Source organism: Salvia miltiorrhiza, chromosome 8 (assembly GCF_028751815.1).
Source record: "Salvia miltiorrhiza cultivar Shanhuang (shh) chromosome 8, IMPLAD_Smil_shh, whole genome shotgun sequence".
NCBI classification, from domain to species: Eukaryota; Viridiplantae; Streptophyta; class Magnoliopsida; order Lamiales; family Lamiaceae; genus Salvia; species Salvia miltiorrhiza.
Genome location: NC_080394.1, coordinates 56,160,869 through 56,176,708, shown reverse-complemented (window position 1 = coordinate 56,176,708; position 15,840 = coordinate 56,160,869). Strand labels below are relative to the sequence as shown.

The 15,840-nt window shown below is 35.6% G+C and overlaps 3 protein-coding genes across 4 annotated transcripts; 2 read left to right on the top strand and 1 right to left on the bottom strand.

Annotated features, from left to right (window-relative positions):
• The first annotated feature begins 610 nt into the window (after positions 1–610).
• On the top strand, positions 611–5,777 carry LOC130999345 (aminoaldehyde dehydrogenase 2, peroxisomal). Its single transcript, XM_057924869.1, has 15 exons — positions 611–873; positions 1,347–1,489; positions 1,651–1,731; positions 1,813–1,961; positions 2,581–2,673; positions 2,960–3,083; positions 3,157–3,222; positions 3,310–3,376; positions 3,815–3,891; positions 4,058–4,171; positions 4,388–4,465; positions 4,546–4,697; positions 4,794–4,854; positions 4,940–5,046; positions 5,527–5,777. The coding sequence occupies exons 1-15, from the start codon at positions 765–767 to the stop codon at positions 5,615–5,617; spliced, it is 1,512 nt and encodes a 503-aa protein (XP_057780852.1). The 5' UTR covers positions 611–764; the 3' UTR covers positions 5,618–5,777.
• Positions 5,778–7,789: 2,012 nt separating this feature from the next.
• Positions 7,790–11,535, top strand: LOC130999352 (uncharacterized). Of its 2 annotated transcripts, XM_057924878.1 has the most exons (16): positions 7,841–7,860; positions 8,173–8,315; positions 8,965–9,062; positions 9,199–9,299; positions 9,403–9,481; positions 9,603–9,663; positions 9,763–9,809; positions 9,898–9,990; positions 10,065–10,155; positions 10,292–10,340; positions 10,446–10,562; positions 10,651–10,798; positions 10,870–10,962; positions 11,049–11,117; positions 11,189–11,231; positions 11,312–11,535. In XM_057924878.1, exons 2-16 carry the CDS (start codon positions 8,258–8,260, stop codon positions 11,410–11,412), a joined length of 1,248 nt encoding a protein of 415 aa, XP_057780861.1. In that variant the 5' UTR covers positions 7,841–7,860; positions 8,173–8,257; the 3' UTR covers positions 11,413–11,535. The 2 variants fall into 2 exon arrangements, with proteins under 2 accessions (XP_057780860.1, XP_057780861.1); XM_057924877.1 differs by having other exon boundaries at positions 7,790–8,315.
• Positions 11,536–13,227: 1,692 nt separating this feature from the next.
• Positions 13,228–15,458, bottom strand: LOC130999390 (uncharacterized). The gene is made up of 3 exons (XM_057924925.1): positions 15,179–15,458; positions 14,986–15,074; positions 13,228–13,604 (listed from the first exon to the last, which is right to left on the bottom strand). Exons 1-3 carry the CDS (start codon positions 15,206–15,208, stop codon positions 13,451–13,453), a joined length of 273 nt encoding a protein of 90 aa, XP_057780908.1. The 5' UTR covers positions 15,209–15,458; the 3' UTR covers positions 13,228–13,450.
• Between the last annotated feature and the right edge of the window lie 382 nt (positions 15,459–15,840).

Below are 15,840 nucleotides of genomic sequence, written 5' to 3'. Positions count from 1 at the left end.
AAATTTTGCCCTCAAATTGGGTGAAATTTGAGCTTGTACAAGAGAGACACGGTATTGTTCACTTGGAAATTTTCTTGAGCAAAATGGTGTGCATACACGGAGGCTAGGGTTCGTGTACGAAGAAAGAGAGAGAGAGACAATATAGGACAAAACTGATTTTGATAGAAGATTCTAAATTTGACCCACTTTTTCATTTGAAGTGCTGTTCGCAGATTTTGTGGGGATGTGGACGTTTTTTATAATTTTTTTTATTAGATATTGAGAGAGAGAAGTGATATATGTGGGGACCATTAGGGATATATTTGTACATTTACAAGAATGTGCTACTAAACTTATATTTTTATGGGGTGTGATACTTAATTTGTTTATTTTATAGAAAGTGCTACATAAAAATCTTTGGCCTTATTAAAATACTAGTAGTATAAATTAGTTAAAAAATTTCCATTTTTGGCAAATTAATGGATGGTGCACACAGGTGCCGTGAACTCTAAAGCATGTAGCCATGTAGACGAAATAAAATAATAAAAACATTAGTGGTTTACCTCAAAAACTAAATCAAAGCATTAATTATGACTGGACTATTTTCCCCTCTAAAAAAAAACCATATTGTTCTATTTTCTGCACATGGCATATATAATAAAATATGTTTCAATTAACTTTTTGTTGCTAATGTAAATAAATAAATATATACACACACCTGTAAAAAGATTACACAAAGTGCACGCACAACGAACCGGTGAAGTGATCATCCCAACAGCTCAGTCATGTCAATACCAATTCCTCACCGCCAACTCTTCATCGACGGCAAATGGAGACAGCCCGTGAACGGGAAACGCCTCCCCGTCACCAATCCCGCCACCGAAGAAATTATCGGTTTATTCCCAAACTTCATTTATTTGTGTATTCGTAGTTTCTAGTTCTAGTTGATTTTAGTTTCTACCAATTTGTGTTCAAGATTGTATTTTTCTTTGGTGGGTTTAGTTATTGAGCTAAGAAGAAATTGAAAACCCCTAATCAGTTGTAATGAAATGGTTATGCGCTTTATTGCTCGGAAACAGTAGAAGTTGGCGAACTTTTTTTTTTAAATAAAAGAAAATTTACGTAGGTTTAAATCTTGTGAACTTCAGTTGATGAGAGATTTCTGCGTAGATTAAGGAAACCGATTCATTTCTTGTTGATTTCTGAAACTTGTGATGTTTTCAACTTTGATTTCTGAGGTGAGATCTGCAAATTGCTTTGATCTTTCCTTGCCTTTTGACTCTAAGAATACAAACATCAGATTAATGTTTAGGGCTTCTGAAATCTGATTCTTTAGATGCTTTTTGCTTCGGTGCTTATGTTTTCAGGGGATATTCCGGCAGCTACGGCAGAGGATGTAAATATTGCTGTGGAAGCTGCCCGCAGAGCGCTTAGTCGGAATGGGGGAAAGGATTGGGCGTCTGCAACTGGCGCTCATCGTGCCAAGTATTTACGAGCGATTGCTGCAAAGGTCTCTGATTGAGATATTTCACTTTTACTAGTTGAGCCTTTATGTGATATAGCTTGGAAGTTTATAAGTCAAATTGACATATTTACTGATATTCTGGGTAGTTGCGGCTAATGTGCATTGTCTTAGACGTATGGATGCTTACCCTATCCGGTTATATGTAGGTTACGGAAAGGAAATCAGAGCTTGCAAAACTCGAAGCACTCGACTGTGGGAAGCCACTGGACGAAGCGGCTTGGGATATTGTACGCCTCTAATGCCTGTGCTGGATTATTTCGGTTTTTCTGTATCACTACATATACTGATTATTACAATGTCTCACCCAGGATGATGTTGCTGGATGTTTTGAATACTATGCTGACATGGCTGAGGCCTTGGACAAGAAGCAAAAAACTCCCGTTTCCTTACCCATGGAAACGTTTAAATGTCATGTTATCAGAGAACCTATTGGGGTGGTTGGTTTGATCACACCATGGTAGGTTGAATTTTACCGTATTTGCTCCAAATTTCTACAGAGAGAAGGAATATTAGCTCCTTGATTGTTTTCCCTTTGAGAGAGACCTATGGAATTGTTTTCAAGCTGTTTTCCCTTTGAGAGAGACCTATCTTTTGGCTTCTCTTGGTTATACTCGACTAATTAAGATAATTATTTGGCTTAGTTTTGAGTTGGTCCGAGGGATGGTTTATACATGCAACTTTGATGATATTATTAGCAACATGACCACAATAAGTTATGTGAGCACGAATTGTAATCAATAATTTTGAGGGTGGAATTTGATTCAAGCAATTTAAGTCGTTTAAGAATCTCATCTCTAAAGTAGTACAAAATCCTTGTCTTAGACTTTGAGTGTTGTGCGCTTATCTCGTTTACTGCATAAATGATATGTACTTTGTGTTGCATGATTTATTTATTTTTCAATGTGAACTTTCTACTTTTTACTGCTGCAGATGCAATTAGGCCAGTTTCTGATTTCCCTAAATACTCGTCAGCTGTATTGATGGTTTATATTTGACTAATATTATTGGCTATTTCATAATATCGACGTGGAGAAACAGTACTTATCATTCTGGAACTACTGCTCTGTCGTTTCTAGGAATTACCCTATGCTAATGGCAACGTGGAAAGTGGCCCCTGCCCTGGCAGCTGGATGCGCTGCAATACTTAAACCTTCTGAATTAGCGTCTGTGTAAGTCATCTTCATTGATATTTAGCATACCTGTTCGCTTTATGTGCAATAATGAATCTATTATATTTATTAACTAAACTGAGCTAGATATGATGAGTTCCAGTATTCCTGGTGAATGTACTTACCATATTTAGTATGATTATTATATATTCTATGTCAAAACGATAAGTTTATTGGTTAAACGGGTTGTCTTTCTCGATCCACAGTAGAGGCAGAGTGTCAGTTTCTTCTACATGAAACTTGTTAGCAGCAGTCCCTAAATAGATCTCTACTATTCTAACTGCAGTACATGTTTGGAGTTGGCCGACGTATGCAGAGAGGTTGGGCTTCCTCCTGGTGTTCTCAACATCTTGACTGGTTTGGGGCCAGAAGCCGGTGCTCCTTTGGCTTCTCATCCTCATGTCGACAAGGTCAATCTTATAAGTTCGAGTGGGTTTTGATATTAACGATGTGGTGACCATGATTTTTTATTTGATATAACAGATAGCATTCACAGGGAGTACTGCAACAGGAAGTAAAATTATGACTGCTGCAGCACAGCTTGTGAAAGTATGTTCATTGCACTAATTTATCTTTCGGTTGCATGTGTTTTCTTCTCAAACATCTATGAAAATAAAAAACTGTTCCTGATTTCAGCCGGTTACACTCGAGCTTGGTGGAAAAAGTCCAATCGTGGTTTTTGAGGACGTTGATCTCGATAAAGGTTTGAGCTCTTCTAATGATGTGCAAAAATATCCTTCGCTGTTTTGGTTATTTTAACAAACCTGATGAACTGGCTGGCTGCTTTCCAATTTTTTTTTTTTTTTTTTTTTTTGATCGGGCAAAGTCATGTTAGATGTTAGTAATTAGTTCCCCATCCACTCCAAGAACCACCTTATCTCTCCCTTCACCAAGATCCACCTTATATCTCCAATCTCCAATTCGCTCCCTTCACCAAGATCCACCTTATATCTCCAATCTCCAATTCGCTCCCAAGAGGGATCGAACCCGGGTCACTTCACTTAAGTGAGGACCCGGTGGCCAGTGGGCTAAGCCCCCTGGTTTGGCTGCTTTCCAGTTGATTTTACAATTTTGGTAATTTGAACTGATTTTTCGAGAAATGATGCTCACTGTCGTTCTTCCGTGTTTGCTATTCAATCAGCTGCCGAGTGGACTGCCTTTGGTTGCTTTTGGACAAATGGTCAGATATGCAGTGCTACTTCTCGACTCATAGTGCATGTAAGCGTGGAGAATGCTATTCTTTACCCCAAACCCACCCTAAGTAGATAAAAAGTCGAGTTTCTTTTTGGAGTATGCCATTATAGGTTTGAAGCTTACCGGGTTAATTCCCATTAAATTAGTTCTTATTACAAACTTCTTGTCCGACTTTGTGGAAATATTTCAGGAGAGCATTGCAGCAGCATTCCTCGAAAAGCTTGTGAAATGGTGTGAGAACATTAAAGTATCCAACCCCTTAGAGGAAGGTTGCAGGCTTGGCCCCGTAGTTAGCGCTGGACAGGTGAGGACCCATCCGTATTTTCTCGTGTATTAGGAAATGTAACGGGACCAATGATTTGGATTACTTCGGGTAAATTCAATTCTATATGATCAGTCCCAGGTGGCGGACCTCTCGTGTGATTGTGTGAATAGTGAGGTCTAGGGTTGAACTCCGTCTGTCTCCCCTCCCCCATTTTCATTTTAAAGAAACTTGTATTCAAATGTTGTAATTTTACAGTATGAGAAAGTGCTGAAGTGCATCTCGATAGCTAAGGAGGAAGGTGCCACGATCTTGTATGGAGGCTCACGACCTCAGGTACGAGACTCCCTTTATGTATCGGTGTTCGTGAATCATCGTGCTATGGAGTTAGCTAATCCCTCGTTGTTAACTTGCAGCATCTGAAGAAAGGCTACTTTGTTCTACCAACTATAATAACGGATGTGAAGACGTCGATGCATATCTGGAGAGAGGAAGTATTCGGACCAGTTCTTTGTGTTAAAACATTTGCAACCGAAGAGGAAGCCATTGAACTTGCAAACGACACCCAGTGAGTCCTCTCAATACACCGTGTTGATGGCCACTAACTTTTGCAGCTGTCGTCGTTGTATATCTGAAATCTGTCGTGTGTGAATTGTCTTTTCAGATATGGTTTGGGCTCTGCTGTGTTGTCGGACGATCTGGAGAGGTGCGAGCGGCTGACTAAGGCGAGTTGTCTTCACCCGGACCTCTAGAAAACGACGATGGTCGCCAAACGTTTTGTTGAATTCAATTATTTCTGTTTTCTTGCAGGCAATTCAATCTGGCATTGTGTGGGTGAACTGCTCGCAGCCATGCTTCTCCCAAGCGCCCTGGGGAGGCCGGAAACGGAGCGGTTTTGGCCGGGAACTTGGGGAATGGTAATCACGATACCCTTAGAGGGCGTTTACTTTTCATAATTGATAACTCATTACTAAGATTTCTCAAATCTCACCCTTACAACCAGATAAGAATCAAACAAAATTAGCTAAGATGATAAAAATTATCTAGGGTTTTGACGTATCTCAAAGTTTTAATCCATCCTAGTAAACAATGGATTAGCTATACTCCCTCCGTCCACGAATTCACTTCCCATCCCTTTTATTTCAGAAGTATTATCATCCTTCAAATTTTCACATATTACCATTAATGGACTTACATAAACTCGTTAACTATCACTATTTTTTTCTAATTTGTGGGCTCCCTTTAAAGTTCGTGTCCACTTCATCTAGGAAGCGAATTTGTGGACGAGGGTGCTACTTTTTTTAATATATTTAGGTTAATCCTCAAAAGTAAACGCTTCCTTATTATCTAGCGTCTTGTTTCATTCATACATGATCGAATCTCTCGCTCTATAACAGGGGACTCGACAACTACTTGAACGTGAAGCAGGTGACGCAGTACATCTCCGACGAGCCGTGGGGTTGGTACAAGTCACCTTCCAAGCTATGAAAAACGCTCTGCAGAGAGCTTCGGTCTCTTCTTCGAAGCCTCCAAAAATGGCAAGATTCCTCTACTCTTATTGCTATGTAGTGGTTTCTACCTCAGTTCCTCTATAAACTAATGGTGAAGCCGTACCACTCATCATTTTAATAAAAATCATTTTATTTTCCGTCTTATAAATCATTTTATTTTCCGTCTTATAATAGTAGATATACTGCGTTATATTCGAACCGGAACAAACGGCAAATAGAGCTGCGCATAGTCTTGCTCGATATGGTTTGGATCGAGAATTTTACTCTTTTTTTGAATTTTTTATAAAATAATATTTCAAAAATAAAAGTATCATTTTCCCAAAAGAAATGCTTCGCTACTGTATTTGCAAAAATATTACTTTTGATTATACACATAATTTTATAGGTTTCCTCAAAAAAAAAAAATTATAGGTGATTATATTCATAAGTATTGGAGCTGTATAACTGTATTTATGAGTGTTATTTAAATGTTTCGTCAAGTGAAATAAAATTCATGCGACAATAATGCAATAACCTACTGTTTAATTTGATATAAGCCAATAAAAAATTTCCAATGTTAGGTCCCATGTCAGGGTCAACATAGTTGTGGAATCTTATTATTTTTTATTATTATTATTTTTTTATAGTAGGTTTCTTGGCGACATCTAATTATTGTAATGTGTTTACTTATTAAGCTAGTTTTTTCAAGTGACATTTTGAATATTTAATTCAAAATTGATAAATGGTAAATCAGATCAACTTGAATTTACCAAATTGATCAAAACCTTCGATTGCGAAATAGAATATAGATCTATCCATCCAACTTGTGATTTATTTTTGTGAAGTACAAACATACGTAAATTATAGTCGCAGTAATTGAAACGGAATCATAGATTTTCTTCAAACAAATTGGCTCGATATTAGCCAAATTAAAATAAAATTCGAAGAGAAAAAAATGTGGGACTAATTTTAAGAAGAGTCACACTTCTGTAAATTACATGTATTTGGACGCACAATGCATAATCAAATTTTAATTACAAATTGATAAATTTTAGTTAGTATTTAAATGTACGAGTAATGCTAAATAGCCAAATTGTGGCCACCCACAATTCACTTAAATAGAAAAAAAAAAATAATTTATTTAACTTATTTTTTAAAATAAAAATAAGATTTAGTTATTTTATTGTATTCTCTATATTGTAATTATTTTTTTATAATTTTTTTGTAACCTTTTATTTTTATTAAAAAAATAAATTAAAAATAAAAGTTGCAAAAAAAATTACAAAAAAATAACTAGAATGTAGAGAATACAATAAAATAACTAAATCCTATTTTTATTTTAAAAAATAAATTAAACAAATTCAAAATTTTCTTATTAAACTAAATTGTGGGTAGCTAGCCACAACGTGGCCGCATATATTTATTGTAAACGTAAATATGGACACCAGCACAAAAGTTTGTTTAATTATGAAACAATTGTGGCCACTTCGTCAGAATTAAATGAGCTGGAAATTAAAGTCTGAAGAAAGAAAAAAGTTGAAATCTTTTGGTTTGTAATAAATGCAAAGAATTTTTTGGGCTGAAAATGTCAAAATCTTTTAGTAATTCACTTGTCCTATTAATTACTCTCCATTAAGACAGTTGATTAGTGAATTCGTTTCTAGGAATTCGAAATAATATGAGTATATATTATATTCTTAAAAAAAATTAGAAATGATTTATAGCCAATTAACTAAAAAAAGAAAGAAACTAAACATTTGAGAATGATTAAGCATTAAGTAGGGAGGTTTCTTGACATTATGAAATTAAAGTTTGTTTAAGAGAAAAAGAAACGAAAGACAGAAAGGTCTATTTTCATAAAAAAGAAAAAGTGCATACACAAATCAAATCAAATTCCATTTTTAATGCGATCCACCACTTTTTAATATTCAAGAATCTCATCCAATTCTTAGTATAGTCAAATTTCAATAATTGTTAGACCGTTAGTGACGTAGCTTAGACCTCCAATAATTCAATATTCAGCACTCCAAAAATTCCATCAGTTCTTATTGCCTTAATATAATTAAATAAATTTTTTATCAAAACACACTAAAATAAAATAAATTAAATATTTTGAAATTTATCCAACTGGATTTTAAGGTATATGTATGCCTTATCTCTGAAGCATTCACTCTTGTTTTAAGCTGGCAATGCATTATGCCCCACATGCAAGCAAAGCGCCAATCTCTCATGAAATTTGAGGTGGAAACTTGCCACCCTACCCCACCCCACCCCACCCCCAACCCCAGTTGAAAATTACCGGACTGACAGATTAAATCTTCAACTGATTTAGTTTTTTTATTTGTTCACTCAATCTTGAAAGCACTCTTTCATTGTTCAAATTTTCACTTATTTTCAGCTCACATGATTGGTTCAAGATTTCTTGTCCTGTTACAGTGATGCTGGAAATCATCACGTGATTTTTATAGTTAATTTGATTATTTTATCTATTAATTTCTAAGTTTTGTTGCTGAACTAATCTGGAATTTTTTTTTTAATCTGTGAAATATATAGCTCTTACAAAGGTTGTTGAAGTGAGTTTTAGAGATCTAGTTTTTGGGGGGGCTTTTTTATTTTTTCTTTTTCTGGTGTTGGGAAAATGGGGAGTTCAGAAGAGAGAGTTGTGGCTGTGATCATGGTGGGTGGCCCCACTAAAGGTAACATCTTTTGATTTTCTTTCTTGCTTTCTTGATGCAACTCTAAATATCAGCAATGCTTCATTGTTTTTTGTATAATTGGGATTTGATTATGTTTTGGTGTCCATGTTATTGATTTTGGAGTTGTGTTAGGAGAAGAAGTTGAGATTTTTGGGCAATAATGAGAGCTTTAATCCCCTTTCTTGATTGTTTGGTGATGGTTTTACTGCAATGGTTAGCTAGCAATGCTTGATTTTTGTATAGTTTTGATTTAAAGATTATGTTTTTGGTGGTCCATGTTATTGATTTTGTGAGTTTTGTTAGGGGAGGAAGATGAGATTTTTGGGCAACAATGAGAGCTTTAAACCCTAATGATTAGCAATTCTTGATTTTTGTATAATTGTGATTTGAATTATGCTTTTGGTGTCCATGTTGTTAATTTTGTGATTTTGTTAGGAGAGAAAGTTGAGATTTTTGGGCAATAATGAGAGCTTTAAACCCTAATGATCAACAATTCTTGATTTTTGTATGATTGTGATTTGAATTATGCTTTTGGTGTCCGTGTTGTTAATTTTGTGGCTTTGCTAGGAGAGAAAGTAGAGATTTTTGGGCAATAATATGAATTTTTATACCCTTTCTTGATTATTTAGTGATGATTTTGGAAATGCAGGGACCAGATTTAGGCCATTGTCACTTAATGTTCCAAAACCCCTCTTTCCATTGGCTGGGCAGCCAATGGTTAATCATCCTATATCTGCTTGCAAAAGGGTATGCTTAAACTTGCGTTGGCGTATTGTTCATTTCGATCTCTGCTATAATTGATGAGGTTGAGACTATGTGAAAATGGCAAAGAAAGCCAGAGAACTGTCTAACTCCTCTTCGTGTATGTTGTTGCTCGTGTTAGATACCAAATCTAGCACAGATCTACCTCATTGGTTTCTACGAGGAGCGTGAATTTGCACTGTTTGTCTCTTCCATATCCAATGAGCTCAGAGTTCCTGTCAGGTAGCTCCGAGTGCTACACGAGACCGTCTCTTTAATTTCACTCGTTTCCAAAGGTTAATTAGACCACGACCTTTTTTGTTGATCCGTGTTGAACTTCTCGTAGGTACTTGAAAGAGGACAAACCACACGGCTCAGCAGGTGGGCTTTATAACTTCCGGGATCAAATCATGGAAGAGAGCCCGGTTCTTGTTCTTACCCGATTCTCGTGTTTATATTTATATATATATATATATATATATATATATATACACTTTTGAATGTTTCTAAACAATATTGATAATTGAGGTGTATTCAACCTTGCAGTCTCACATTTTCTTGCTGAATTGTGATGTTTGCTGCAGTTTTCCTCTCGCACAGATGCTAGGTAATTCAAAATCACCTATATATATAGCATACATTCGATGTTTTTTTTTTTTTTTAATTTTGCTTTGTATGTATATTGAATTTTTGGTTGATTGTGCAGAGGCCCATACAAGCTACGGTGGGATGGGAACAATTTTGGTGATCAAGGTCGATATTTTAGCAAATCTTCACACCCTTCTCGGTTACAAATTCGCTATAGAATATAGGCCGATACTTTCCTTTTCGTCTTCTGCAGGTTTCTCCGGAATCAGCAAGCCAGTTTGGGGAGCTCGTAGCTGATCCCGTTACAAACGAGTTGCTTCACTACACGGAGAAGCCGGAGACTTTTGTACGTAAAACTCTTCTCAAATCTTGCTAATGTCTCTGTTTCAATCATAAATTTTTCCAGCTCTGTTAAAATAGGTGAGTGACCGTATCAACTGTGGCGTGTATATATTCACGCCCGACATCTTCACGGCCATTCAAGGCGTCTCCTCCCAAAGAAAAGACCGAGGTAAGTCACACCCTTCGTTCTTCGTGGTAATGGCTATGATTGTAGACTCATTAGTTTGGCTTGCTCTGAATTTTGAATTTTGACGAGGTGTATGCTCTTCGTGTTATCTAATTTAGTCGTTTCTTCGAGTTTTCAGCAACCCTAAGGCGCGTATCCAGTTTTGAAGCGCTTCAACCAGCAAACAGGTAGGAATCTTTTCAGGAAAAATTGCACAAAATTTGCTTCTAAGTTTGCATTGTTTGGCTAGAGAAGCTGTTGATCTTCGTCTCTGATGTCCGGTTCATGAACAGGAGCCTCCCGTCAGATTTCGTAAGACTCGATCAGGACATTCTATCACCACTCGCTGGGAAAAGGCAGTTTTATGTGTACGAAACCACAGATTACTGGGAACAGATCAAGACTCCCGGGTGAGCTAACGACGTAGGAATAGAATCGCTTTGAACTCAATGTTCTTGTGCCTTTGGATCCTATCTCACGTGGCACTGTGTCGTGCAGGATGTCCCTGAAATGCTCGGGGTTGTACCTCGCGCAGTTCAGGCGCACCTCACCACATCTCTTGGCCAGTGGAGACGGCACGAAGAAGGCTGCGATTTCAGGCAATGTATACATCCATCCATCAGCAAAAGTCCATCCAACTGCTAAGGTAGGCTGCAGTTTTTACAACATTTATGCTTATTTCGATATTTACTCGTTTTCTGATCCGGCGTGGAACAGATCGGCCCCAATGCTTCGATCTCAGCTAATGCTAGGATCGGAGCTGGCGTGAGGCTCGTCAACTGCATCATTCTTGATGATGTCGAAATCAAGGTAGTACTAATCACTCATATTTCTGGGTAACTTTTGTGTCTATGATCCTCGAGTGTTCATGCTCGTTTCTTCCTGTCGTTTGCAAGGAAAACGCCGTGGTGATTCATTCGATTGTCGGGTGGAAATCTACCATCGGAAGGTGGTCGAGAGTCCAGGTATGCTGCTGCTGCTGCTGCACGCGTCTCTTGCTTAACGTGTTGATAACGATTATGTTCCATTCTTTCAGGGCTCGGGAGACCACAACGCGAAGCTTGGCGTCACCATTCTAGGTACACGTTTCTCCGTTGCGACGAGCTTCTGTCAGACTCCCTTCTGTCACCCTTAGCTCATGAACATGTTGTTGATGCAGGTGAGTCAGTAACTGTGGAAGATGAAGTTGTGGTGATCAACAGCATTGTTCTTCCAAACAAGACTATGAATGTCAGTGTTCAAGAGGAAATTATACTGTGACACCAATATCTCATCTTCATGTATACTAATTATGTCACATATTGTTGCATTTTTCCAGCTTCTACATGCTTGATTCATCTTTTCTTGTGAATTGTTTCAAATAAAACGCCTATTTATGATTTAGAGGGTGTTTATCTAAGCTTGTTTTAAGATCATATAAGCTCTATCATGTTATAAGATGTTATAAAATATAATATTGCAAGAGCTTATAAAATTATAAGTTAGAGAAAGAAAATCCTTGTTAGATAGAGAAAATTGAAAGAGTACATGACGAAAATAAAATACTCTCTCCCTCCTCATAAAATGTATCAAATTTCTTATTTTCGTCTATCCTTATAAATTGTATTCAATCTATTTTTGATAAAATTTTCATCCACAATAAAGTTTGATCCTTACTCCACTCAACATATTCAATCAGTTTATAAAAACATGTGCCATTTAAAAGTGGATAGCACATTTTATGAGGATGGACGGAGTACTATAGTAAATTTTTATAAAATATTTATTGCTTATAAAATTATAAAAAAAATAATGGAGTTGAGAAACTTATATTTTTGAGGAGTTTATTGTTGAAACTTATATTTACCATTTGAGATACAGTGTACCATACTTTGTATCACATTTTTAATTTTCTTGATTTTTCTTGCATCTTTTTTTCTTCAATTTTAATGTATGCTTTAATTTAATTTATAACTATTAACTAGGGTTATCCCATCTAATTAGAGTACGTAATGTTTTTAAACCACTTAATTTCACTTTTATTAGTTAATAATTCATTATTAGGACTGATAAGTTCAAAATTAGAGTATCTACGCATGCTTTTAATTTCATTTTTTTTATATAAAAATAACAATTAAGACGGTTAAGTACTATTCATAATATTATAATAATTTTTTTTATAAAAATATTATTAAAATAATAGATATAATAATGGAATATAGTAGCACCATACAAAATTATGAAACACTCGATCTTATCTGTTTATCTATAGGTTATAAATTATTTAAAATATTATTCTACCAACACTTCCCAAATAGTTTCGCTCTCTTTCAATTTTTTAGGAAGCTTAGAGCATCTCCAATGCATTGGTGTTTAGGGGGTGTCTTAGAAGGTGGTCCCCACCTAAGACACACTCCTCTCCAATGCATTGTGTCTTAGATGAGTGCTTAGATCTTCATTTCTACAAAATTCACATTTCTACACTTTTATCTTTAAAATTCAAATTTTATTAAAATTAAAATTCTACATTACAATAATTTAAAGACATAATTTAAATACAATAAAAAAATAAAAATTACAATAATTTCCTAGGGCCTCAATCGGACCAAAACGGCTATAAGTTGAGATATATATAGAAATGATTTTTAGGCAATGAAATGAATGGAATTAAGTTGGGATATATATAGATAAAGTGGGAAAAAAAAAATTCAAACGGCCATACTACCGTTGGCTTCCATCGGTTGATTTTTTATTACTTTTTTGTTATAAAAAAAAACAATTCAAATGGCCAAAATTTGAAAAAATGCAGAATTTTGATTTTTTTTTTTTAAATGGGGCGCGTCCGGTCATCCATTTTCTCTCTTCGCCTCGGGTCGCCCACTCAACACAGCCACACAACTGGTCGTGTCTCCAACGTTGGCAGCCTCCCAGCGCCCCGGATCGACACTCACTTAGCAACGGCGATTGGAGATTCTCTTATAAGCTCAATCAAACATCCTTTAAAACACGAGACTAAAACACAAGATCTACGTACCTTTTTCTCTGTTCAAATCACAGTTGAACATTAGAAGTAACAACTGCTAAAAACATCCCAAATGAGACGCAAAACATTCCACAACAACAACATATGCCAACATCAACATCTGAATATCACAACATGAGTTACAAGGCAGCAAGATCCATGAATTTATTATCACTCAAACACCATTACATCTTACAACATTATACAATCTTTGACAGAGAAATGAGCGAACATTCTATGGAACCATAGAAACTTCCATGCTGATGCCTCTCATCCGAGAACGATTCAAGAAGCCGTTTAGTTCTTCTGTGGATCGGCAAAGAAGCTGTTGATGGACGGCATGATCTCAGGCCGTTTGTTGCGAACGAACTTCCTGAGAGCATGCTCTGAATACTTCTTCCCCTCCTCGAAATTCTCCAACACTCCGGCAGCCCTGCCTTGCTTGTTCACCCTATTTACAGTCACCCGATTAGCCTAGACAGATGAAAATAGTATAGACTAATCTATTGTTTACTAAGATAGATTGAAACTTTGAAATATGTCAAGGCTCTTGATAATTTATATCATTTGAGCTAATTTTACTTGATTCATCTCATTGAAATGGTAGGATTGGAGACATTGCAGTAATGAGGATAAAAATACTCATCATGTATCTTCTTAATCATGAAAAGCAAATGTCTGACGAGATATTAGCACCATTTGTTTGATTGATCTATTTGAACAAGAAAAAAATTATGAACATGATTTTTCCCTCAACTTGGCTGGATTTGTGAGTGAATTCCCTCAATGTAGTTAAACTATAAACATAAGAGTGTGCTCTCTTTGATGTGAAAAAGGTGAGAAACATATATTTTCATCATTTCTTCACTATTTTCACCTATTTCGTTGGGTGGATAATTTTTCATGGGCAAGATCGAATTTTTTTTTCTCCCGCAGTTCATTTTTATTTCTATTCATGATAATATTACAATGGGCGTTAATGATAAAATATTTTCATCTGAGAGAACATGATGTAAAAAAAAGATGGGAACCATTAAAATATGATAAAATTTTCTTATCCTTTTTTATCCCACATTTTCTTATAATAATTTTATAAAATCTCAGATATTGAAAATGGAGCATGTAGATGACAATCAAGAAATTGCAAGAACCATGAGCCTCAATCTTGCTAAAATCCATAGAAAATAATTCAAACAAACACACCTAAAATGACAGAGTTAGCATTGTGTTTGAAACATGTTTGAATTTCATAACTATTCACTGCAACAAACAATCAAAAGACAGAAAACAAGACACTAAATCTTCATCAATTCACAATGAAAAAAGGCTGAATTTTGTGTTCTTGAGTCCAAACTAAATGAAGAAAGCAACCACAACTTCTTTCTAAATCTCCCACTTAATTAAAGTTCCAAACCTAAGTCTCATATTTATGTCCAATCATTAAGAAAATAATAAATAAATAATACTTCTTCTCCCACAGTCCAAGAAAGCATGAGTTTAATTTTCCAAATAAACAAAGAAGTTCAATTTCCTCTTAAATTAATTACAAATAAAATCCCAATCTCTCAGTACTTCTTGCAAATTAAACCCAACTTTTAAAAGGCTTTGCAAATAAGAAGGAAGAATTTGCTACAGATCGAAAAGTTTTGACATTCACAAAGCTTTAAAAGTTGGGTTTAATTTTGCAAAAACGCTTAAAAAATTAGACTCAATTTGCAATTAACCATTTCCTCTTCAAACAACTTCATCACAGATTTGTTTATCTTCCTCACATATACATAAAATGAAATATATATCTATAGAATACATATTTTTGTAGAGAGAGAGAGTACCTGACTTCAGGGTTGATGCAGATGTTGCGGACCAGAGAGAAGCTGCAGATGCCCACAGCAATCCCCATAGCTGCAAACAGTGGATACACCTAAACACACACATGCAAAAAAACTCCCTTAAATTATACACCAGATTTTAAAAATTCCATTAAATCAATTCAAAACACCTAAAAAAGAATGAATCTTGACACACCTCAGGTCTGATCCAGCGGCTGCCACCCATTTTCAAGATTCTTTTTTTTTAACTTGAATTTCAAGAGTGACTAGCTAGAGGAAGAAGAAAAGAAGAAGAAATGGGCTTGGTTTGTGCTACTCTATGAGCTTATGAAGTTTCTAGAATGCGCCCTTGTGATTTATTCAATAAATTTACTTTTACTTTTTTTTGAAGGAGATGTTAATTATTGCTGTATAGTTGCTCTCTTGTAAGTATACTATTGCAGAATGGATAAGGTTTTTTTTTCTTGTTATTGGAGAAGACGAAAGCTGATTGGTTTGTTGGTTGGAGTAGTGGGTGAGATGTGGGGCCCACGCTTGAACCAATAGGAGATTGACGCGTGCTAGCATGATAGTGATTTCATTTTTTAGTTTATCTTTTACACCTTGTGTTTTTTTTTTTATAGTGGAATCAAGTAATTAATTCATTCATCTTATCCATTTGTTCGTTCTTCCATTAATATTTAATCCTGTTGGAATCTTGATTTTGCTGTAATAATAATAAGAGTAGTGATATTTGAACACCATGTGTACGTTACACCTGGTAAAAAACCAGTTTTTTACTTGGTTAGAGTGTGAGCCGGTTTTATGGATTTAGTATATTTACTGATTTATCCTTGATTTATTCTATCCATTTTCTTT